This window comes from Erythrolamprus reginae, chromosome 1 (assembly GCF_031021105.1).
Source record: "Erythrolamprus reginae isolate rEryReg1 chromosome 1, rEryReg1.hap1, whole genome shotgun sequence".
Lineage (NCBI taxonomy): Eukaryota > Metazoa > Chordata > Lepidosauria > Squamata > Dipsadidae > Erythrolamprus > Erythrolamprus reginae.
In genome coordinates, this window is record NC_091950.1 from 200,010,939 (window position 1) to 200,037,371 (window position 26,433).

The 26,433-nt window shown below is 40.6% G+C and overlaps 1 protein-coding gene across 3 annotated transcripts in view; it reads right to left on the reverse strand.

Moving 5' to 3' along the window:
* The window catches only part of LOC139156372 (calcitonin gene-related peptide type 1 receptor-like), a 103,850-nt gene that overhangs the window by 16,870 nt on the left and 60,547 nt on the right, over positions 1–26,433 (reverse strand). For all 3 annotated transcript variants that reach the window (XM_070731905.1, XM_070731906.1, XM_070731907.1), the window contains 6 exons: positions 21,361–21,520; positions 18,194–18,304; positions 14,150–14,262; positions 8,366–8,457; positions 7,014–7,140; positions 672–825 (listed from right to left, as the gene is read on the reverse strand). In XM_070731905.1, coding sequence (XP_070588006.1) covers positions 672–825; positions 7,014–7,140; positions 8,366–8,457; positions 14,150–14,262; positions 18,194–18,304; positions 21,361–21,520 — 757 coding nt within the window. The remainder of the gene's footprint in view (positions 1–671; positions 826–7,013; positions 7,141–8,365; positions 8,458–14,149; positions 14,263–18,193; positions 18,305–21,360; positions 21,521–26,433) is intronic.

The window sequence follows — 26,433 nt, forward strand, 5'->3', positions numbered from 1 at the left end:
ACAACAATTGTGGGTGTTGGGGCACGAGGTGCACTTAGATCACGGCATGATGCAAAACATCCAGGGGGAGAAAGGGTTCCTCCCTTCTGGAATTTAATGAGAGAATAAAGCAAATCAACGCCTATTGACCCATTAAAGAGGGGGGGAAAGCTTAGGTTTTTCAAGAGGTGTGGCTTCTTTTTACTCTGCGAACAAAAGAGGTCAAAGGAACTCCTGGAAAAATAAATGGTGGCCTTTTCCCCCACTGTAGGAATGGATAATACTTTTTTTTCAACAATTAATGTGGCCTGTATAAACACTCCTAAGATGGGAAACAATGAATAATCATGCCCCCATGCCCTTTTCTAATAGAAGACTACTTTTTCTAAATCAAAGAAGTCATTTCCTGCCCAACATATTCCCCATTTAGCTAAGATAAGATTTGTGAGTCAGTAAGACACACTTAAAAGCCACAAAATATATATTTCCAGTGTGGGGAGTGATATCTAATGTAAAATGATATATTGCATCTGTTGGTTGTGTGAATAAAGTAATGCAGGTTACAAATTGCTGCTGGATTTCCTTTGGATGATATTGAAATTCCCCTTGAAATAAAATGACAGTACAAGTGGGCCCAGAAAATGATATTAATATATTTAGGAAGCGGGAGGAGAAGAAGTAAAATATCTTACCCCATCCAAGGAGGTAATACCAAAGTAAATGCTGTTTTTCTGCAAATACAGCCACCACAATCAGAGTGTGCAAGTAAATGCCTTCACAGAGCATCCAGAAATAATTGCAAACCATTAAGTAAAAATGAATGAATTGTGCTACTTTGCATCCAACCTGTGGGAGAAAAGACCAATATAATTATACCGATATTCTTGTAATATGCAAAGGATAGAACCAATTCAATTTGTATTGAACTAGCAACAATGTAAACACAAAGAACAAACAAAAGAAAAGGCCCCTCTCTGCTTCAAAACACTATCATCATCAGTAATAGCATCTCTTTTATTAATTAAACATGAAACTCAGTCAACTGAACATTTTAAAAAGTGTCACAAATAACACTGACTGGTGCTAATGATTGATAGGGGTTGCTGCCAAAATCTTTGTGTTTTCATAGTTGTTGTTGTTATCATATCGTTATCATCATAATCATCTCTAATAATTTAAGAGTTTAATTTAATCTAATTTAAACTCTTGGGCAAGAATAAACAATAGATCTATTTCTGTCAATCACTCTTAGAAACAGAAATCCACTTGAACCCTTCAAGCTACCTGTCCAAAAACACAGAAATAACTCTGGCATTGTGAATAGAAATGTTCCAAATTCCATTTCTAAGACTGCTTTGTTCAAACCACTATAACAAGATGCTTATTTTCTTATATTGAGAATCTAGAGCAGTGATGGCGAACCTATGGCATGGGTGCCACAGGTGGCACACAGAGCCATATCTGCTGGCATGCGAGCCATTGCCCTAGCTCAGCTCCAACATGCATGTGTGTGCAGGACAGCTGATTTTGGCTCGCACAGAGGCTCAGGAATTTTACCCTCCCCCGGCTCCAGGGAAGCCTTTGAAGCATGGGGAGAGTGAAACATGAGCCTACTGAGCCCACCAGAATTTGGGAAACAGGCCATTTCTGGCCTCCAGAGGGCCTCTTGGAGGTGGGGGAAGCTGTTTTCACCCTCCCCAGACATTGAATTATGGATGTGGGCACTTGCGCATGCACGATAGCACGCGCCCACTGTTGTGTTTGTTTAAAAATATTCGCAGAAAATCAGCGATTGGTTAAGACGCGGCTATTCAGAAAATAGCCGCGAAAGTTAAATGTGTGTCAGTTGGGAAAAAGCCCGCGTTTTTAAAGAGTATAAAAGGGCAACGGGTTAGCCGTTGCCCTCATTCCGGCAATTCTACCGTTCCAGTGTGTTGTAATCTCTCTTGCTATGAATAAACCAGTTTGATTCAAACTACCGGAGTCCTGACTTTTTAGTGGCGACGAGGAGGTCGAACTCCCGCTAACGCAGCCATGAACTCGGCCATGGCTCCACCGCCGCCTGTATTCAACTCCGAGACGGAAGCTTGGACCTCGTATATGTCCAAATTCACATTTTTCCTGAAAGCGAGCAATCTACATGACGCCGATGACGAGAGGAAGAAAGCTATATTCCTCGCTTATTGCGGCACAGAAGTCTACAGCCTAGCCTCTACACTCGTTGACCCAGACACCCTGGAAACTGTCGCATGGTCAACTCTACAAGCAAAACTCGCCGCTCATTACCAGCCGACGACTCCTGTCCGCGTATACCGCCATCAATTCGCTCAGATGAGGCAAGCGGACGGAGAATCCACCAACGATTTTATAACTCGGCTACGCGCACTCCTTCCGAAGTGCAAATACAAGGATCCAGAGGAACAATTGATTGATCGCCTTATTTTCGGTCTAACCAATATCACGCTCCAGAAGAAATACTTAGTTGATGAGGATGCCTCTCTCCAAGACATTCTTAAGGCAGCAAAAGCCTCCGAGGTATCTGAAACATCTGTTGCCAAAATTAAACGCGCAACCTCCACCGTTCATCACATTCCTGATGAATCACCTTGGCACGCCTGCTCTCCTGATGAAAAACACTCGGAATCCGCTACTCCTGACGACACCTGTCTCCAAATCCGAAGAGCCTCCGACCATGATGCCAAAGAAGCCTCCCGTGCAGACAGATGTGCCGGCTGCAACGGAAATCACCCTCGTTTTCGCTGCCATTTCAAGGACGCCTATTGCCGCCGTTGCCAGCGCCGCGGCCACATCGCTGAAGTCTGCCGCGCCGCCAACCCAACTCCAGCAACTCAGCAGAACCAACGACCCTATTTTTCACCGAGGAATCGACGACCACCGTTTTCACGCAACGTTTCTCGCCCGGCTGACAACTCGCCCTCTTCTACCCAACGAGGTAACTCCCCTTCTTCCGTAAACTGCAATTTCCCCGCTGCGGAAAACAAACTATTTGTTTCTCTTTTCCTCAACGGCCACCCCTGCCAAATGGAATTAGACACCGGTTCCAGACATTCCATAATGCCTTGGGAAAAACTTAGATTATATTTACCTCGTGTAAAACAAACTGACTTGCAACCTTGGGAACCGGGTTTGAGTGATTTTCAGGGCCATTCAATTCCAGTATTAGGATGCTTAAATGTTCCTATTGCGTTTAAAAAATTTCAAGGGTTTTTACCTCTGTTAGTGGTTGACGGTCCTAAACACACATTATTGGGACTTAGATGGTTACAACCTTTAGGCATTGAAATTTCAGGGGTTAACAATGTATGTGACTCTTTTGACCCAAATGATTTGTTGAAAGAATTTCCCGAAGTTTTTTCTAGCACTCTGGGTAAATATACAGGCAGCCCCATATCGTTTAATCTGGACCCAAATGTATCGCCTATCCGATTAAAGCCCCGTAGAATTCCCATTCCACTTTTGCCTAAAGTGGATGAACAATTGGACAAATTGATAGCTCAGGGTATTTTAATTCCCACTGATCATGCCAAATGGGAAACCCCTATTGTAACGCCCGTTAAGCCGGATGGCTCTATTAGAATTTGCGCAGATTATAAAGCCACGATTAATAAAGCACTACAGCATAATGCCTATCCAATCCCAGTAGTGCAACAACTCTTGCACACCTTAGGAAACGGGTCCATCTTCGCGAAGTTGGACCTGGCACAGGCATATCAACAGCTTACCGTAGATCAAGACACCTCTGAGGCCCAGACAATCGTAACTCATAGAGGTGCCTTTAAATGCACCCGGCTCCAGTTTGGAGTCTCTACCGCCCCAGGTATCTTTCAAGGTCTGATGGAACGCATTTTAAATAATATTCCTGGGGTCGTCCCATATTTCGACGACGTATTAATATCAGCCACATCCAAATCTGAGTTATGGGACAGAATCAGGCGCGTTTTGACTAAATTTAAAGAAACAGGACTCCATTTAAAAGCAGACAAATGTTCTTGGGCTGTGCCCAAAGTTGAATTTTTGGGTTTTACAATAGATCGTTTTGGAATTCACCCCACAACTGACAAAGTTGATGCCATAAAAAATGCCCCCACCCCCTCAGATAAGACAGATTTACAAGCATTCTTAGGACTCCTTAACTTTTATTCCGTCTTTCTTAAACAGAAAGCGACGGTGGCAGAACCGCTTCATAACCTCCTAAAGAAAGACTCTGCCTGGACGTGGGGACCAAAAGAACAAGCCGCTTTCACAGCAGTAAAAAATTTACTTTCCTCCAACAGTGTCTTAGTACAATATAATGTAGCTATGCCCTTGTCCCTCACCTGCGACGCTTCACCGTTCGGCATAGGAGCCGTTCTCAGCCATAATTTTCCGGACGGCACAGAAGCCCCAATAGCCTATTATTCTAAAACTCTCTCGGCAGCTGAAAGGAATTACTCCCAGCTCGACAAGGAGGCGTTAGCCCTTGTCGCTGGAGTTAAACGATTTCATTATTATCTTTGTGGTCGGCCCTTTACGTTAATCACCGACCATAAGCCGCTTTTAGGTATTTTGGCGGGAAACAAACAAACTCCCGCCTTTCTTTCCCCTCGCATGACTCGTTGGACTATTTTTCTGGCCGCTTACAATTATACTTTAATCCACAGGGGGGGGAAAGAGATAGGAAATGCTGATGCATTAAGCAGGTGCCCCCAAACAGAATTAGTCAGTGATCCAGCCCCTGCCTCAAGCGTTTTATTAATTGAAACTAGTAAACAAACGTTATTAACAGCAACAGACATAGCCAATCAGACACAAATAGATCCAATTTTGAAATACATTAAACAATGGATATTAAAGGGATGGCCAATTGAACAACAACCGAACCAATTTCAACCTTTTAAGAATAGACAGTTTGAATTGAATGTGTTAAAAGATTGTATATTATGGGGAGACAGGGTTGTTATTCCAAAATCCTTACAGAAGCAAGCATTGCAGTTATTGCATATAGGTCACCCAGGAATAGACAAAATGAAGACTATTGCCAGAAGTCATTTATGGTGGCCAGGGTTGGACAAGGACATAGAGTCATGGGTGGGTGGTTGTGTACCCTGCCAGAGAACAAGACCCAACCCACCAAAAGTCACACCATCAGAGTGGCCAACACCAAGAGGGCCCTGGTCTAGAATACATATTGACTTTGCAGGACCGATCAGGGGCCAATCCTTTTTACTGGTTGTGGATGCATACTCCAAGTGGCTGGAAATTGAACTCATGGCATCCACAACTACTAGCGCAACTATAAAGGCATTAAGGAAAATGTTTGCCACACATGGTATTCCAGATATTTTGGTATCTGACAACGGGCCTCAGTTAACAGCCCGTCAAATGGAACTATTTCTTGCAGACCAGGGCATAAAGCATGTGCTCACTCCACCTCATTTTCCCCAAGCTAATGGACAAGCAGAACGAATGGTTAGAACCACAAAGGAAGCATTAAACAAAGCACCATTAGGAGATTGGCAACAACAAATTGATGAATTTTTAACCATTCAGCATATTACGCCGTCAGCGTCCACAAACAAAAGCCCGGCAGAACTTTTAATGGGCAGAAACCTCCGTTCTAAATTAGACAGAATTCACCCAAATTACCAGAATGACCAAAAAGAAATAAAAGTACAAAGTGAGAGACAGTTTAACATCGGGGATTTAATTTATGCTAAAGACTATGATTCCAACGATAAATGGAAAGATGGAACAGTACTAGATAAGACAGGTTTAAAAACATACATTGTAATATTAACAGATGGGCGTAGTTGGCATCGGCATGTCGACCAACTACGCAAGAGAATGAAGACTAACCCAGACATTTTGCCTACTGTAGACAAACCAATAGAGGACTTACCAGAACCACCTCGAGACTCCAGCGATGGCTGCTTGTTGCCCCTGGCGGCTGGCGAAGATCAAAATGCATCATCGCAACCAGGCCTGTCAGAGACTAGCCTTAGCGGAGCAACGGAGCCAGCCGTCCAGGCAAGCAGCTCCCAGCAAAATGAACTGCGCAGGTCCCAAAGATCTGTAAAGCCACCAATCCGATTGCAGGACTACGTGACGTGGATTAACACGTAATCATGGTCTCAGCTAAAGAGGGAGGGGTGTTGTGTTTGTTTAAAAATATTCGCAGAAAATCAGCGATTGGTTAAGACGCGGCTATTCAGAAAATAGCCGCGAAAGTTAAATGTGTGTCAGTTGGGAAAAAGCCCGCGTTTTTAAAGAGTATAAAAGGGCAACGGGTTAGCCGTTGCCCTCATTCCGGCAATTCTACCGTTCCAGTGTGTTGTAATCTCTCTTGCTATGAATAAACCAGTTTGATTCAAACTACCGGAGTCCTGACTTTTTACCCACACTTTTCCACCACTCAAGGAAAAAAAGGTTCGCCATCACTGGTCTAGAGGTTCCACTAAGCAACTACTTCCATCCATAAATTAAAAAGGCATATATGTTCATGGGTACAGTTCGCAACAATTTCTACCACGATCGGACTATTCTTAATCAATGGGATTAAGAATAGTCTGGTGGTTAAAGACACCTGGCTACAAAACAGAATAGTGTGAGTTCTAGTCCTGCCTTAAGAAATGGAACCAGTTGATAACTTTTAGTCAGTCTTGTTCTTTCTCTCTCTCAGTCCAATGAAGAAAGTATGAGCAAACAATTTCTGGAAAATATTGCCGAAAAAAATAGCATGGACATATCCAGTTGAAAGGACCCAAAAGAGAGATAGAAGGCTACTGTATAGATTACTATCAAGAGCTATTTTACCCCCATAAAAATATAACAGAATAATCAGGATTATATTTGGGGAGCATAGGAGGCTTCCTATAAACACTGTTCCTCTTTCATATTATTTCACTTATTATTATAATTGCTTAATTAGATGAAACTATACATATTTACATACAATGATGTTCCCCTGAGTTTAGTAGATCACATTGCTAGATACTTTATGAAGCAGCAAAAATACTAATGTGGTAGACACTTACTGGGCTATATTCAGCCATTGATTGGTTGTTGGTAACTCCTGATAGAATAATAATTGTTACAATAGAGTTGAAAACAAAAGAGAAAAAGAGATTCTTATGCAATGTGATCCTTTGGCAACTGAGGCTCCTGAAAGAAAATGAGCAAGAGAAAGTTAGAGTAGAGAGACAGAACTTGTGTTCTTATTTCTTTCCTCTGAGCAGAACAGTTTCTTGTTAGAAGTTTAATTGCTAATTGGAAAGTTGTTTTGTATTTGAAGAGCATTTGACCCTCTGAAAGAGCCAGAAAGAGCCCACAGTGACCTTATGAACTGAACACATTAACTTGCCGTTCAACGCTCTAAGTCTTGTGTGATATTGGATATTCCACAAATGTTCACTCTACAGTACATTGTGAGTGAAAAATTGGCCATAGAAATTAATTATTCCAGGAAGCCACTAATTTGGGAGAGTTATCCATATTAGAAAACTAGGGTGATCCGTATCAAGACAAAAGAAAATATTAAGCTGTATTCCGAAATAGGTTTAGTATCCTGGTTTATTTTGAACCTGACGATCATTGCTTTCTGGTTTGAATAGAACAAAAACAGAGGTTCTTTACCCAAAAAAGTAGGAATGATTTAATGGTATGCATGTTAAAAGATAACTACATATTTGTCTGAACATGATTGATGTACATTAAAGAAACAGTTGCAGGTATATAAACAACATTTATTTAAAGAAAAGAAACATTAAGGCAGAAGATGTATTCTAGATATAAGCCAAATTTCCTAAAACAATTTACTTGGATGAGATAGAAGAGCATTACGCTGAAATATTTTTGGAATTTGGAATAGTAATACATTGTTTGTATAATATAAAGAACAAAACAGAGGTCAAAGTGACTTGTGACACAGTGTGTACTTCTTATTAGTTTAATTAACTTCTTCTGATTTCTGGCATCTTGAAGGTCATTTACCACAGCAGTTTAAATCAATTGCCAGTAACAGTCATACATACAGGCTAAACACAAATTCATTTTTGGACTTATAACTTGCCAGAAAAATTGACATATAATCTATATTGTACTTGCAGGTTTGGTCACTATATACCCTTCCCAGTTAACAGCGCCTTCATATGTCTCTCCTGTATCAAAATTGCCATAAAATTAGGTACAGACTTTGGAATCATATGAACCAAACAGTTTTCTATCAAGTAACTTCAATAATTTCATAATAGGACAATATAAATACAACTCTTGCTGTATATCAGTACTCAGAATGCCAGAAGTAACCTATTATTAATTAAGTAACAGGTAATGGTTACTGTATAAGCTACAGAGGTGAATTCAATTTTAAAATGAGAATTATACTTACTTAAAATAGAAGAATATGCCAAGGGAAATAATCAGTGAAACAATTGAAAGGCTATGACCAATTATAGAGATGTAGTACAGATTCATAGCTGTCTGTAGTAAAATGTAGAAAGGAGAAAAAGCATTTAAGTACAGTTTACTAAGCATTAGCCCAAACATTATTTCAAAATAGTTGCTGGAGAACATCTAATATCTGAGAAATATTTCAGCATATCTTGGTCTAGAGGTTCCACTAGGCAACTACTTCCATCCATAAATTAATAAGGCATGTATGTTCATAGGTACAGTTCACAACAATTTCTACCACTCTAATCAATGGGATTAAGAATAGTCCGGTGGTTAAAGACACCTGGCTACAAAACAGAAGAGTGTGAGTTCCAGCTGATAACTTTTAGTCACCAGACTTTAGAGCTGGTGATAACAATTTCTGAAATTCTGCTGCTATTCTACATAGAGGCTAGCCTGATTATTTTATAAAATCTAGCTCTTTCTTTTTTTAATGGATGATCAAGTTGGCAGGAGAAGGGGTTGCCATTTTCACTTGTGGCCTCTCATTCTTAAGTCCCTCTGCTAAGAATTTATGTGGAGTTTTAAACTGGAACTTTTGTTTCTTTCTGATTGCTGAGGTTTTTTTTTTTTTAAAAAAAAAACTATTTTAAAAACTACTTCCTTTTGTCACTCTTTTTAGGAAAACATGATTCTGTTTTTTTATTTTAAATATTTCATTGTAGAAACATGGACAAAATGAGAATCTGAAAACAATATCTGAGCTTGGAGCCATTTCGCTCAAAATGTTCTACCAAATTGGCTGTGAACTGACAGACTGTACTAATCATTCCATGTCATCCCTATTTCTTTTTACAAGTGAGCATACTTTCTGAGTATATACTGTACTAAGTACAGCATACACATACACATACACATTGAGCTCATTTTCTACAAGTGAACATACTTCCAAAATGTTTTTATCAAAGCCATGTGTATTGTGGTATGATTTTGTAAACAGCCTAAGAAGGAAAAATTATACACTAAAGATGACATGGCAAATAAGAATTTCCCACTGTGTTATCAGGAGGAAATAAACAAATGCTAGCACAAATGCAAGTAAGGCAATTTGAGACACATGGAAACAACAGAAAATATTTCTGAAATAAAAAGATTAACAGCAAGCTTGACTTCTCTTATCTCTATCAAATATTTCTGTTTCATTGTAACACTCACCAGCTAACCCATCAACCTTTCTTTGTCGGGAATTATAGGGAGTTCATAGGAAGAGCACAGTTAAATTTAGGCAAACATGTTTTTTTTTAAGAAATGGGAGATTCTAACTCTAAAAAAATGTACTAACACACCATTATTGTTATTGCTTTGCATATTTTATTCTCACAACTCCTCTCTTGAGTAAGCTATGCTGAAAATGATTGATTCAAAGACTTCCAAAGAATCTCTGTGGTTGATTTTGAAGAAAGCAAGGATTTTCCCACTCCTGGTCCATCACCTTCACCATTGTACCACACAAGCTAGTGTGAAAATAACAATAGAAGTGTGTGTGTGTGTGTGTGTGTGTGTGTGTGAGAGAGAGAGAGAGAGAGAGAGAGACAGACAGACAGACAGACAGACAGACAGACAGACAGAGAAAGAGACAGACAGAGAGACAGAGAGAGAAAGGGGAGGAAGGGAGATGAAGAGAGAGAGAGAGAAGGAAGGAAGAGAGAAAGGGAGTGGGGGGAGTTTTTAAAGACACAATAGTGTCTGAATTAAAACCCTGTTGTATAATAATAATAGTATAGAAACAATAGCATAGTAAAATATAATATAGAATTACAAGTGAGTATAGAATATAGTATAATAATAGTAGTAGAATATAGTATGTAGAACAGTGCATAATATAGATTTTAATGGAAACAAAGCAGAGTACGAGACAATAGACATAAAAAGAAATCACTAATACATGTTTGCGGGTTTCACTTTTGTCTCTTGGATTTTTTTTTTCAAAATAAAGCTTCTTCCTAGCTCTCATGGGGAAATGCAAAAATCCAACTGTACAGTGTCCAGTGCTTTACAGATCTTTTGACCTTGAGTCAATCAAATTGAGTACGATTTGTAAAGCACCCATGACAGATACAAAGGACATGGAGCTGGCAGCCAAATCTGGTCATTGCAGCCCTGAATAATCCACACATAGAGGGAAGAGGCTGATAACTTAACCTTGCTTGGTCTTGAAATGATTCCAGGTTGGGTGTCACTTCTGGAAGTCAGTAGAATTGGATGCTCAGATCCTCATAGATTAAAAAAAGCAGAGCAAAGCCTGAATAGAGGTTCAGATTTCAAACCAGGCTGCATCACTGGTGAACCTCTTCATAGGTCTGCTGCCTGCCTTTGATTCTGCTGCTTAGTAGAACTTAAAAACACTACAGGATTAATTGGCCAGAATCAAAATATAGCTACGGGTGGGGTAGCAAAGTGCCTGGGGGAGGGGGGGATCACACAGATTGTCCTAAATGGAAACAGTATTATTTCCACTTTTGCTCCTGCTGCTCTATTTTTTGTTTTTATAGAACAGGTTCTCAGATTTCTTGCATATTATTAGCCATTCACAAACGAAGCTATCTCCCCCCCCCCCCCCCACTCTGGAATGAAGTCTCTAGGGTCAGTCAAGGTCTGTATTAACCGGTCTTTTAAAATTTGTAAACCAACTGCACTGTAATTCAATAGCAACTTCCTGGGAGTTAAGCTGGTAGGAATCTGAACATGTTCCTCAAGCTTCAAACAAATTTTGATTAGCCATGCTGTACTAAGGGCAGCTTGGCGAGTAGGCTGTCAATGAGGATTCATAACAGCTTATTGTTAGGATTTTACATTTGATCATTGCCCACTGTTTTTATTTTCTTGCCTTCTATTCTTTTTTACATGATTTTTCACAAATTGCAGCAAATCCAGGACATTAGCTCTATTCATACAGTTCATCCAGAATGAATGGATATTCGGACAAGAGAAATGGAAACACATTCAACTGAATGTCTAGTAAACAATACATGTTAACAAGTATTCACACTTCCCTGTAATTGGATAACCTGGGTTTTTTTATTGTTTCCTTAAATTTGTGGATGTGGTCAATCCTGACCCTACAGTACATTGAGGTTTTTAGTCATGGAGAAAATAATAGCATGACCTTCATTAGACAAAAGGCACTGGCAAAATTTAATGCTAATTGCAAGCATTTGTGAAGTTGTCAGAGTATATTCATGAACTGGAATAGGGCTTAGTAACTGTTGTATATACTCCTGGTCAGTTGAAGGATGGTGAAGAGTTTGATGACTCTGATACAGAGAGTGTTTATGAATTAGTGGCAGGTCCTGGGTTACAGGTGTCAGAACAGGTGGGAGGCCAGCCACAGGACGTTGCTATAAGTTCAGATTCCAGTGAAGAAGAGACAGATACTAGATGGTTTAATCCGCATTTCAGAAGGGTTCAAAGGCGCAGGGAACAAGTGTTAGGGAAGAGATATTAAGGGGAGGAATGGGTTAGTTACTGAAGTGACTTATTCGTCACGTCCGGGTGCCAGCGGGGAAGAAGGGCGGAGTTTTCAATGTTGTAAATTCATCATGGCCGTTTGCCGGTATGGCGACGAAGTAAGTTAGTTCTTTTTCTGAGATTTTACAGCTGTTCTTAGTGCTTTGAACTATGCTGCATAGACATAAATCTTAAGATAAGGGAGGAGGCCTGGAGGAATGTTCTTGTGTGCTCTAATTGCTAAAGATAAGGAATGTGATTGCCTGTAATGCATTTTGAATATGGAAGAGAGGAGAAATAAAGATGGAGTTTTTGTTTATGAAATCCTGCATTCAGTAAGCATTATTTCCAATTTAACCAAAGTTCCAACCAGAATCCAGAACAGTAACAAGATCAGCCAATATATAGTGGTAGCAACAGGTGAGCCAAATGGGGACTGTTTGGAAACTGAAACAGTATTTGTTTGTATGGAGGCCATAAGAGATGACTTGGAGCCTGGGCATGGCTTAAGTTCTCTGTTCTACACACACACACAGACACACATCTGTATTATATTAGCCTCTATATTATAACTTGCTTCTGTGAATATTATTTCTTTGATCATTGATTCTGGATTCTACTATATGGTATTGTATATAAAGACATTTTTATAATTGAATCCTGCTGAAGTTCATTTAATTGTGTAGTGTTCAGATGTGCTGCACACTCTGACAGGTTATGGGCCGAGAGCACACAGAAAGACTGGACTGTAATTAAGTTGAGGGACTGCCTGTGTTAAAAGAGAAACCAGGCAGAAAAGGTTTGCAGGATAGCTGCTGAATGCAAGGAGAGTTTTCTGCTTTGTTTGGGACAGAAAACTATATTGCTTGGGTTGCAAAGAAGGAATGTTTCCTGAAGGCTAAGGAGATCTGGGATATTGTTGTTAATCCATACCAAGCACCATTAGCATCTATAGATCAGAGGCAGCATGATAAAGCAATGGCCTGTATCAGTGATGGTGAATCTTTTTTTGGTTTGGGTGTCAAAAGGTTGCATGTGCAAATGATAGCATGAGTGCGCATGCCACACCAATAATGCAATGCCCTCCTCCCATGCATGCACACAACCCCTGCACTTCTCTCCTGCGTGTGCGCTCAAGCATCACTGAAACCTTCAGACTTCTGGTAGATCCATTGGACTGTTTTTCACTGTTCCCAGGGTTCAGAAAATCCTCCTGAAACACGAGGAGAGCGAAATACGGCCCAACTGGAAGTTCAGAAACAAACTTCTGGTTGGCCTGTTGAGCTGTTTTTTGCCATCTCCAGGCTTCAGGAGGCTTTCCTGAAGCCTGGGGAGAACGGAAACAGCAAAAAATCAGCTGGCCAGTGCACACACTCATGCTTGAGCTGACATAGGGCAACCCCTGATGCCCTCAGATATGGCTCTGCATGCCACCTGTGGCACATGTGTCATACATTCACCATCCCCGGCTGATATCATCTTGAGTTTAGAAGATGAACAATTTATCAATGTAGGAAGACTGCACAGGAAGTCTGGCTGAAGTTGAGAAGTGTGCATGTGAGTGGGTCTGCGTGCAATATTGTGCAATTATCAAGAAAATTATACAGAGCCCGTCTTGAATCACACGATTCTGTAGATCAGCATTTTGTACAAATGCAAACTTTATTTGTTGAGTTAGAACAGTATGGAACAAAGTTTCCTGAATCTCAAAAACTATTGTGGGTGTTAAAAATTCTGGATGAAAAATGGGACATAGTTTCTGCAGTGTTTGCATACAAACCAGAGCAGAACTTGTGTTTGGAGGCCTTAAAGGATTGTTTGATTGTGAGGAAAACCAGCGCCATTTTGTAAAAAGCCATGAAGAGAAATTCCTGATGTTACACATATTCATGTGTAAAAGCAAAAAATTTAAGGTTGAAATATGTTTATCTTTGTACTGTGCTAAGAAGTGTTGGAAATCACTGCCCCTTTTTCTTTCTTTTTCTCTTTCCCATTTTATATTGCACCCCCTTTCCCCCACTCCCTTTTCTTCCCTTAATTTCCCTTATTTTTCTTTCTATTTTATATAATAAAATAAAATCTTAATAAACATTAAGAGAAAGAGGCCTTGCTTAATTCAATGCACCCTCTTCCAGGGCAACTTATTCTAGGATGCAATCTAAATTAATTAACCTTACTGAAATATAGCAGCAAACAAATAGAAATTAACATAGGGGACATTTCATAATCGTTAGACTTTTTAAATGCTTTATTCTTCTGACAATGCAATTACCTGCCACTTATACTGTATTTCATAAGTGCAAAGGGTATAGTTTGTCCAAATTCTGTTACTCATAGGGTGCACAAACCAGTGTCCGCTTTCTTCACAGATCTTATAAACTTTTTCTTTTGGAAAAAAAATAAAGAGAAAAAAGTTAATTATAATTTCTGTGTTCCAAAATAGTTAACATTTCAATAAATGCAATAGCAAAAAGCATTGAAATGCATATATACAGTACGTATGCTAACATTTCCATTATTCCCTTTTGGTGTAAGCAACATTATGCAGAGCATAGAAAATGAGTAATAAATAGTAAGACAATTACATCTAAAGAATGAAATAAGAAAAAGAAAAGACTGCTTAAACTAATTTAAGCCACTTTTATTTATTCCATACTTTTATGCTTACAAACCACCCTTGCTTCCATCTTGCTGAAACACTGCTTCCGATATTACCATTTGATTTAGGATTTAATCCCATAAATTCCAACAAACCACAGCATTTCCATTCTTGTACTTTTTCTCAAATAATTTGAATAATTTGAATAACACATTTTTATTGTTGTTGTTGTTGTTTTTGTTGTTGTTATTTCTATATATGACGTTCAATTTTTTTAACATATTCTTTGCTCATTCGCATTCCTACTACATTCAATTCACTTTTATTTCTCTTCACTGATTAGTTCCATAATAATTGCTGAATTCTTATCTCCATATAGCAATTCCTTTATACATTGCCAATTTATTGCTTGCAAGAAATGAATATTAGCCAGTGGTGGGATTCAATTGTTTTTTACTACTGATTCTGAGAGTGGCTTGGCAGACATGGTGTGGCTTGGTGGGTGTGGCTTGGTGGGAAGGTGGAGGAAGGTTACTGTAAAATCCATATTTTCTCCCAATCAACTGGGACTCAGGAGACAGAATAGATGGTGGTGGGGCCAGTCATAGAAAGTATTTACCAGTTCTCCATAACTGGTCAGAACCTGCTGAATCCCACTTCTGAATATTATATATTTTGTCAATTTCCAGTAGTTTCAATAATCCATTAAAAAGCAAAAATTTACTCTAGTGTATCAACGATATTTCTTGAGCATGCAAATTCAATATAAAATACTTAATACTTTTCAATAAATATTTGAAGGTTTTAAACTACAGGGATACCTCGTCTTACAAACCCCTTGTCATATAAACTTTTTAAGATACAAACCCAGGGTTTAAGATTTTTTTGCCTCTTTTTCCAAACTATTTTCACCTTCCAAACCCAAGCCGCCGCCACTGGGATGCCCCACCTCTGGACTTCTGTTGCCAGCGAAGCGTCCGTTTTTGTGCTGCTGGGATTCCCCTGAGGCTCTCCTCCATGGGAAACCCCACCTCCGGACTTCCGTGTTTTTGCGTTGCTGCAGGGGAATCCCAGCAGCGCAAAAACGGGTGCTTCGCTGGCAACGGAAGTTTGGAGGTGGGGTTTCGAGGACTTCTGTATTTTTGCGATGCTGCAATTTCGCTGAGGCTCCCCTCACTGGGAAACCCCACCTCTGGACTTCCGTTGCCAGCGAAGCACCCATTTTTGAGCTGCTGGGATTCCCCTGCTGGGATTCCCCTGCAGCATCATAAAAACACGGAAGTCCAGAGGTGGGGTTTCCCATGGAGGGGAGCCTCAGGGAAATCCCAGCAGCGCAAAAACGGGTGCTTTGGCTGGCAAAAGGGGTGGGTTTTGGGCTTGTACGCATTAATCACTTTTCCATTGATTCCTATGGGAAACATTGTTTTGTCTTACAAACTTTTCACCTTACAAACCTAGTCCCGGAACCAATTAAGCTCGTAAGACAAGGTATCACTGTATTTCTATTCATTTTTCTCATATTGGCTAAGCATTCAGCCAAGGAGCACACATTTATCTGGTTTAGGTCTAGTAATCACGTATTTCTGGGCCAGTTAATTTGATCTGTTCCTTCCTTTTCCTATGTCACAAGGTTTCTTTCCCTATATATTAATTACCAAATCCACATTCTTCCTTCAAATCATCTACCTAAAAACATACAAATTCTTAATCAACACTTCTGTAATATGTTCCCAATATTTTTCATGTGTGTGTATATAAATAACCAAATGATATTATATGCACATTTTGTATCGCTCTCAGCTCAATTGTTAACCATTTGCCAAGATTTCATTTATTTTTATACATTCTTTACTTCCATAATATAGTGATTTTACTATATTTAGGAATCAGTTGGAAGTCCATATACCTATAAAATATTATGTAACTCATTTTATCATACACTTTCTCAAAGTCTGTGATGGTGATCCTATGGCATGTGTACCAGAGGTGGCAGACAGAGCCCTCTCTGCTGGCACACCTGCCATTGCTCCATGTCAGAGCTCTATGGCATTTCTTTCATGGGCTTCTGTTTCCCTGCAAACAACGAAACAGAAGCTCACAAAAGAAAAAGATCTTACCACACTGGATGGCGTTGGGATGATTAGGATTTTCCAGGCAGTGATGTCAAATTGATTAGTCTGTATTTCCTGGGTCTTCTCTTACTACCCTTTTTAAAACACTGGAAGAATGATAGCTCTTCTCTAGTTTTCAGACATTCGCTCTACACCCCACTGAGTCCGCAGTTCAGAGATCACATCAACTCTGGAGTGATGGTTTTAACCTGCATTCCTCTTCCATCCCCTAAATCCTTAAATTACTGAAAACTTCTCTTTAACTTTGTAGCAATAAAATATGCATTCAAACAGGTTTAAATGTACATAATTAAATGATGGATTATAATCAATGAAACTTCTTAAATGAAAAAGAAGCTCTCCTTAAACAGCAAAATAAGCTTTATTAATTGCTTGAAATACCCTACTTAAATGTCTGACATCGTAAGCTACCTCTGAACTTAGATGAAGTGTGGGAACAAATAACAAGTTGCAAATCTATCTATGAATGCTTGTTCTGCACATGAAAATTCCAAAATATTTCAAGAGATTTGGCACAGTTTGATTTTCTAATTATTTGAGACATCTTTGATCAAATGCCCATCTGGAATATAAACCTGCTGCTTCAAAACACAAAGAAGGCAATTTCTCAAATCCATAATATTGTTCTTGCATATATGACATGAGGCACAGTGGGCACAGCCTAGTTAGTAGCCAAGCATGAAAACAATCACAGAATCTGATTGAATTCCTATATTTGCTTCCTGCCTGGAATTATTCTCACCAGAGTTTGACAAATATTTAATGGGTCACATCATCATCATCATCATCATCATTATTATTATTATTATTATTATTATTTAGTAGACTAGTATGCCGCCCCTCTCCAAGGACCCAGAGCGGCTCACAACATCAATGCAAAACAATATGTATACAAATCTAATAGTTAAAACAGTAAAGATAAAAATCCCATTATGTTAAAAAACAGTCAGTCTACTCAATCACATCCATGCATAACATTTAACATTCAGAGAAGAAGGGGGCATGGTCTAGCTGCCCCATGCCTGGCGACATAGATGGGTCTTAAGGGTCTTGCGAAAGGCAAGGAGGGTGGGGGCAGTGCGAATCTCTGGAGGGAGCTGATTCCAGAGGGCCCAGGCCACCACAGAGAAGGCTCTTGCCCTAGGCCCCGCCAGATGACATTGTCTGGTCAACGGGATCTGGAAAAGGCCCACTCTGCCGCTGGGATTTGTGTGGCAGAAGGCGGTCCCATAAGTAATCTGGTCAAATGCCATGTAGGGCTTTATAGGTCATCACCAACACTTTGAATTGTGTCTGGAAACCAATTGTCAGCCAATGCAGGTCGCAGAGTTTTGGAGAGACATGGGTGTATCTGGGAAGACCCATGATGGCTCGCGCAGTATAATTTCTGTAGGGCTGACATGTGACACATGATACCAAATACATTCAAAGTAATAAGAATCCTATACTAGAAGAGCTTGCTTTCAAATTATTTAAAGATTTTCATAAAGATGAATTTGCATAATTCTACCCAAATTCTCAGCATTCAGAAAATATTTTTACTGGCTACCTAGTAGACACATATTACTGAAGTCTTAATCCTTACCTGAAGTGTCAAAATCCTGATAGTAGTCTGGACAGTTTTGTTCTACAGTTTTTCCTGCTGGAGTAGTATCCCAGCATAACCAACCATCCCATGTTCTGTTGCAATGTGGACCTGCAAAGTGAAGAGGCATCATTTGAAGTATTTCATCCTAATTTACCAAGGGGGGGAGGGTTACATTTTTTCTGTACGCATACAAATCCTTTCCTTGCAAAGAAACAAACCTTTGGATCCAATCATAGGTGGTATTCAGCAGGTTCTGACAGGTTCTGGAGAATCAGTAGTGGAAATTTTGAGTAGTTTGGAGAACTGGCAAATGCTACCTCTGGTTGGAATAGAAATTTTGTAGTATCCTTCCCCTATCATGCCCACTAAACCCCGGCCACAGAACCGGTAGTAAAAAAAATTAATTCCACCACTGGATCCAAACCAAACTCCTTATGATTGACATATGCAGTATTTGCTTCTAATAGCAGCCTTAGTGGTATAACCCCTTACTACCAAGAGAAAAAAACCCACCATCCATTATTCTTGCTTTGGGCTTACTTACAATTTGTTGGATGTTTACATCTTTCTAAGCTTTGCCATTCTGAGTTCTAAAACCATCATCTAAATCTTGACTATTAAAAACACTGCACTTGAGCAGAAAATAACAGAAAGGTTTAACGATGTTGTTCACCATCATGCTTTCTTACCCTGTAACTGTTACTCTACTGTAGGTTGATTATCAATAATGGCCAAGAATGTGGAATGCCTGTCTGGTTGATATTGACTGTTCTGCCGGCATCCTACTTATTTACTCAGCTTAATGAAAAGATTCTGTTGATCTAAGTTAATTAAAACTCTTCTGTTTGTCTAGGGTAAAAGTTAATTAGACACTCTTCTGCTTAGTTGGCAATTATACATTGATATGATTTTTCTGTATACTATGTGTCATATATTAACCATTTATCCATTGTAATCCAGTTAGTAAAGTTAATATTTTATACTTGCATAGACAAAATATTGTTATAAAGAAATAAACTCAAGTTCAAGAAAGAGAGCGAGCTTCTGAACATGGAGGCTGCTCAGCTCAGAGCAATTTCTTCCTAACTCGGACAAGCTCATGTCTCTGTTCTATGATACCTACACTCTACAATTTTGCTAGCATATTGCCTGGAAACACAATTGTTTTCCAGTAAATTTCCCTAAACCAAATAAACCAACTAAAGAAGGGGAAGGAAAGCAAATCTGTCTCACCATCCCAATCTCTGAACACTTCCTTTATATGCTGAAAACAGTGTTTGCCTTCTGAACCTGTGCAGATTTCTTAGCTGCAGATATCACTAGGACATCTATTACTTTTACTAGAAACTCACACCCAAGCCTAAAGCTGAGAACGGGGAGGAAAAGTTCTAAATATTGTGCCAGTCCCAGTTTCTCAGCCCAACTCTTTTCATAGCATTGTTATTAAAGGGAAATAGGAGGAGGAAGGAGTATTAGTTGTGTTGGCCGCCTTGAGTTATTTATAAATATAGAATGAATGAATGAATGAGAAAGTGCCAATGCAACCCAAATGAGTGACTATAGACCAATTTCATTGTTGAACGCCGATTATAAAATATTCATGTTGATTATTGCAAAAAGATTTAAAAAAATTCTAAACAAAATTATTCATTCATATCAGAATGGATTTTTACCAATGTGGCAAATTAGACACATTACTAGAACTATATTAAACATAATTGAATACTATGAAGTGCATCCAGAAAGACAAGTAGCACTGATCTTTCTGGATGTGCAAAAGATGTTTGACAATGTAAATTGGCTATATATGATAAAATTACCTTCCAAAAAGCCAGGGTAATTGTTAATAGTGAATTGGACAAACCCTTTGAAATAACTAAAATGGTTAGACAAGGATGTCCACTGTCATCCCTGCTTTTCATCCTAACAATAAAACCCCCATTAAATAAAATTGGCAAGGATAAAAATATTTTAAAAAATAAAGGAACAAAAGTAAAAAATGAAGAATATAAGATCCAGGCCTTTTTGATGACTTGGTGTTCTTTCAGGAGGACCCATTAGAAACAGGACAATTATTGATAGCAAAAATAGAAGAATATGGGGAATCTGCAGGGCTAAAAATTAATAGACAAAAAACAAAATTCCTGGCCAAAAATATGACAATAAAACAAAAAGAAGAATTGGAAATAAAATAAGGTCTTCAAAGCACACAGAAAACTGAATATTTAGGAATTACTTTAACTAATATGTGTTCATCTATCAAAGGAGGCAACTATATAAAATTAGTAAATCAAATCAAAATGGACTTAGAAAAATGGGGAAAACTACAATTGTCACTAGTGGGAAGAATATCAATTAAGAAGATGAACATACTTCCAAACTATCCCCATTAAATTAGACTCCAAAATTTTTATAGATTTAAATAGAGTAAAGTCAAAATATATTGGCAAGGGAAAAAAATAGAGAATTAGAATATTTGATTTGCAGGGCAATAAGAGCAGAGATGACTTTGGACTTCCAGATTGGAAAACATACTGCAAGGCTGCTTCCTTAGTATGAGTAAAAGAATGGATTCAGGCCAGCTGGAGGATTCACCTGCCATTTATTCCTCCAGCCAGCCTGAATCCTGATGTTTCCAGGACCCCCACCCGCCATTTATTCTTCCAGCTGGCCTGAATCCTGAGGTTTCCAGGACCCCCCCCCCATGTCATATATTCCTCCACCCACTCCCTTTCGTTGTCCCTCCCCGCCCTCTGTTCACCTCGCTTCTAAAGTTTTGGATTTTCCTAATGGGCTTGCACACATTATCCGCTTTTACATTGATCCCTATGGGAAACATTGTTTCATCTTACGAACGTTTCTTCTTACGAACCTCGTCACAGAACGAATTAGGTTCATAAGATGAGGTATCACTGTACTTCAATAAAAATTATTTTTTTAAAAAACCAATCTGCTCCTTTAGTCAGAAAAAAAATCCAGAATCGAAAGCTGTTATACTTTTTCCAAGTATTAAATCATTTCGGGGGGGGGGGGGGGGGAATGCAATAAGCATAGTATTAGTATGTAAAAACCATTTTAAATTCTATTTGCATGAATTAACAGATGTAATGCTTTAGTTAGGGAAAATAACTTAAGATAAAAATATATTGATATACATTGTTTACCTTCATATTCTTCAGTAGTTTGCGTAATTCTCTGATAACATTCAAACTGTGCTGTCATGATTTTATTATTTGTTACACCTAGTATTGTTTGATGGTCTGTCTGGTTCTTTTCACTGGACCAATTTCCTTTTTTTTCATCTGGAACAGCTGTGACAAAAGCCTGGACAAATAATTAGAAAAATTAGATTGTCACAGTTATTATTATTACTTAGATTTGTATGCCGCCCCTCTCCGAAGACTCGGGGCGGCTCACAACATGTAAAAACAAATCATAAGCAATCAGACAAATTTAAAATATTTAAATATTTAAAAAAACCCATATGCTAACAGTCACACACACAGACATACCATGCATAAATTAAACGTGCCCAGGGGGAGATGTTTCAGTTCCCCCATGCCTGACGGCAAAGGTGGGTTTTAAGGAGTTTACGGAAGGCAGGAAGAGTAGGGGCAGTTCTAATCTCCGGGGGGAGTTGGTTCCAGAGGGCCGGGGCCGCCACAGAGAAGGCTCTTCCCCTGGGGCCCGCCAACCGACATTGTTTAGTTGACGGGACCCGGAGAAGGCCCACTCTGTGGGACCTAATCGGTCGCTGGGATTCGTGCGGCAGGAGGCGGTCTCGGAGATATTCTGGTCCGATGCCATGAAGGGCTTTAAAGGTCATAACCAACACTTTGAATTGTGACCGGAAATTGATCGGCAACCAATGCAGACTGCGGAGTGATGGTGAAACATGGGCATACCTAGGTAGGCCCATGACTGCTCTCGCAGCTGCATTTTGCACGATCTGAAGTTTCCGAACACTTTTCAAAGGTAGCCCCATGTAGAGAGCATTACAGTAGTCGAACCTCGAGGTGATGAGGGCATGAGTGACTGTGAGCAATGAGTCCCGGTCCAGATAGGGCCGCAACTGGTGCACCAGGCGAACCTGGGCAAACGCCCCCCTCGCCACAGCTGAAAGATGTTGTTCTAATGTGAGCTGTGGATCGAGGAGGACGCCCAAGTTGCGGACCCTCTCTGAGGGGGTCAATAATTCCCCCCCCAGGGTGATGGACGGACAGATGGGATTGTCCTTGGGAGGCAGAACCCACAGCCACTCCGTCTTATCCGGGTTGAGCTTGAGTCTGTTGACACCCATCCAGGCCCCAACAGCCTCCAGGCACCGGCACATCACTTCCACCGCTTCGTTGACTGGGCATGGGGTGGAGATGTAAAGCTGGGTATCATCCGCATATTGATGATACCTCACCCCATGTCCTTGGATGATCTCGCCCAGCGGTTTCATGTAGATGTTGAATAGCAGGGGGGAGAGGACTGACCCCTGAGGCACCCCACAAGGGAGAAACCTAGGAGTCGACCTCTGGCCCCCCACTAACACCGACTGCGACCGGCCAGAGAGGTAGGAGGAGAACCACTGAAGGACAGTGCCTCCCACTCCCAACCCCTCCAGCCGGTGCAGAAGGATACCATGGTCGATGGTATCGAAAGCCGCTGAGAGGTCAAGGAGCACCAGGACAGAGGATAAACCCCTGTCCCGGGCCCGCCAGAGATCATCCATCAACGCGACCAAAGCGGTTTCCGTGCTGTAACCGGCCCTGAAACCCGACTGCTGGGGACCTAGATAATCGGCTTCTTCCAAGGACCGCTGGAGCTGGAGTGCCACCACCTTCTCGACAACCTTCCCCATAAAGGGAAGGTTGGAGACTGGACGATAGTTGTTAAGTACGGCTGGGTCCAGGGAGGGCTTCTTGAGGAGGGGGCGCACAAGCGCTTCTTTATAGAGTGATGGAAAAACTCCCCTCCCCAAGGAAGCGTTGGTAATCTCCTGGGCCCAGCTCCGTGTCACCTCCCTGCTGGCCGAAACCAACCAGGAGGGACACGGATCCAGTAAACAGGTGGCGGAACTCACAGCTCCAATGGCCTTGTCCACTTCATCAGGTGTCACCAGATCAAACTCTTCCCAGACAGGTGGACAAGTACGTGCCCCAGTCACCTCGACTGACTCGTTGTCAGTCGACTCTGTTTTACAATTGGAGTCGAGGTCGGCCCGAATCCGAGCGACTTTATCAGCGAAAAACGTGTTAAAGTCCTCGGCACTACTCTGCAAGGGCTCCCCAACTCCCCCCTGATTAAGAAGGGAGCGGGTCACCCTAAACAGAGCGGCCGGGCGGGATTCCGCTGATGCAATCAAGGCGGCATGGTACGCGCATCTTGCCGCCTTGAGCGCCACTTTGTAAGTCTTAATAAAAGCTCTTACAAGTGTTCGATCAGATTCAGACCTACTCTTCCTCCATCGCTTCTCTAGACGTCTCTTCTGGCGTTTCAACTCCCGGAGCTCCTCGTTGAACCATGGAGCTCTACGGGGTCTAGCGCCATGGAGAGGTCGCAAAGGCGCAATCCGGTCAAGAGCCTCTGCTGCAGCCTCGTTCCAGGCTTTCGCAAGAGACTCTGCCGAACTGTGGACAAGTGCCTCTGGGATAACCCCAAGCGCCGTCTGAAAGCCCTCTGGGTCCATCAGGCGTCTGGGGCGGAACATCTTAATTGGTTCCGCCTCCCTGCGGGGAAGGATTGGAGCCAGGAAGTCAAGCCGTAGTAGAAAATGGTCTGACCATGACAAAGGCACTACTTCTAAGCCCCTTAGTCTCAGACCATTACTCAATTGCTCGGAAAGGAATACCATGTCGGGTGCGTGCCCCCCTTCATGAGTCGGACCCTGTACTACTTGAGTCAGGTCCATGGCTGTCATGGTGGCCATGAACTCCTGTGCCAGCCCAGAGGTTTCGCCGAGTGACGGCAGGTTGAAGTCCCCCAAGACAATAAGTCTTGGGAACTCCACCGTCAACCCGGCTACCTCCTCGAGTAGCACAGGCAGGGCTTTTGACACGCAGCTGGGAGGCAGGTACGTGAGAAATAAGCCCACCTGAACCCCTAAGTCCAACTTCATCAAGAGTGACTCGCAACCCGCAATTTCCGGAGCAATGAGTCCACGTAGGCAAAGGCTCTCCCTGGCTATAATAGCCACTCCTCCCCCCCTTCCCTGGGGTCGAGGTTGATGCCATATCTGAAACCCAGCTGGGCAGATTTCAGAGAGAGGAACACCTCCCTCTGGGCCCAGCCAGGTTTCAGTAATACATGCCAGGTTGCCAAAATAATGGCAAACATTGTACAGAGTGTTAAGTAAATCGGATGAATTAATGCAAACCATTTCAAAGAGGGTAAATAGGTGCACACCAAGTAATTGGACAGAAGAGCATTAAAGAGGTTCACAATTTATTTTGTGAATATTATCTTAGCGGTACCTGAAAAAAAATTCTTCTGAATGTCTCTTTAAAGGTACAGTTTCTCTCTCCTCACCCCCCCTCTCTCTCCACCTCCCTCCCTCTCCCACTCTCTCTCTCTCTCTCCTTCTCTCCCAACAAAAATATCTTGATTTATAACTGTTCAAAATTAGTTTCAGGTATCTCAGCCTAATTTTGTAAATGACTCAAATCAGATATGTTAGCATTAAAGGAAGCTTCCAAAGGATTGTGAGAATGGAGCTGGATTTCATAAGACTTCAAAAGCCTGTTCGTCCAAACTGTGCAGTTTTTAGAGTGCAGCTTCTGAAAGATCATGAGAAGGGAGGCTACTTGGAAATTGGCATTAAGAAGGCCATATTGTCTGGTTTCTTGCCACCAAGGCATTTTATACTCCTTACCAATTACTGTGTCCACTTATTGACCCATGAGATTGCTTAATGACTTCATCCAGGACTGCTGAAAATATTGATCATTGAGTGAAATGATCATGTGACATCTTGCATAACGAATCAACAACCAATATTCCAGTCCCAATTATGGTTCTAAGTCCAGGACTACAATACCTCTATGATTGATATGTACACTCTTTTGTAGTGTATTTAATAACTGCAACCACTTGTAATAAAGTAGTAATTTGGGGTTTTTTACTTCTGTGTTCCACTGCTGACACCACTGCTACTTTAAGATCTCTTCTGCAACAATATTCTAATATTGTTATTTTGCCATTCAGAGTCGTTTTCTGTTAGTCCTGCAAAACCCTTACAAATTTCAGAAAGGAGGTTACGTCTGATCACAAACTATAAAATTCCAGTTCTTGTCTTGGCTAACATTCTGACTGGAGAAGTGTCCCAATGAACAATGAATATATTGACTTTGACTTTCTGTAATAGGGGAATGTAGGCATTATTTTATATTTTGCAGATTTAACATACCGTAAATCTTATTATTTTATCAATATAGCTTCAGTAAAAGTTTTGTAATTTATATATGCTTATCTTAGTTATGACACCTGGAGTTGTAGTCTCCAAATAAGAATCCTAAATTCCTTTCAGTTGAGACAGCTTAAAGGTAAAACTGATGTTATTTCCTGCAAAGGTTTTCTACTGCATTTGTTTTCATCTTTTTTCCTGTCAAAAAAACTGACCTGGGAGTTCAAATGCCACAGATTTGCCCAGCATATGATTGTGATTTTTAAATCTTCCCTGCTGGCTTCTGAAAAGCAAAGTGAACGGGGAAACTGGCAGAAAGTCAGAAGTTATGGTTATGTGAGGTCCCCACTTAATGATCCACAAGATTCTTGCTTAACAATAGTAACTGAGGATTGCTGGAAGTGCTATTGCTAAATGGTGTGGTCACATGATGTCATGCTTTATAACCATATTGCTTAATGATGGCAATTCCAGTGTCAGTGCCATTATTGAGGACTACCTGTATTGGCAGAATTCAGAAATCATAAGCCATGGTATGATTTATTTGTTTTTAGTTTTGCATGAAATGTCAGAACAGCCAGTGTGGTTTGTAACCCATAATTAATGGCACAGTATGTCATGGAAACCCAGTGAGCTGAGTATTATTTAATAAAACATGGTTAAAACATAGAATAGCATGATGCCTGTATAATGGGGCTATTGGAATGCAAGACAAGCAAATGGAAACATGCATGTTGTCATCATCACAACAACGTTGTGTGTCAAATGTCATCTAATATAATTGGGACCCTAGAATGATAACATTATTGCATATGTGCTCTCAAGAATGACTCTAAATGCAATGTGT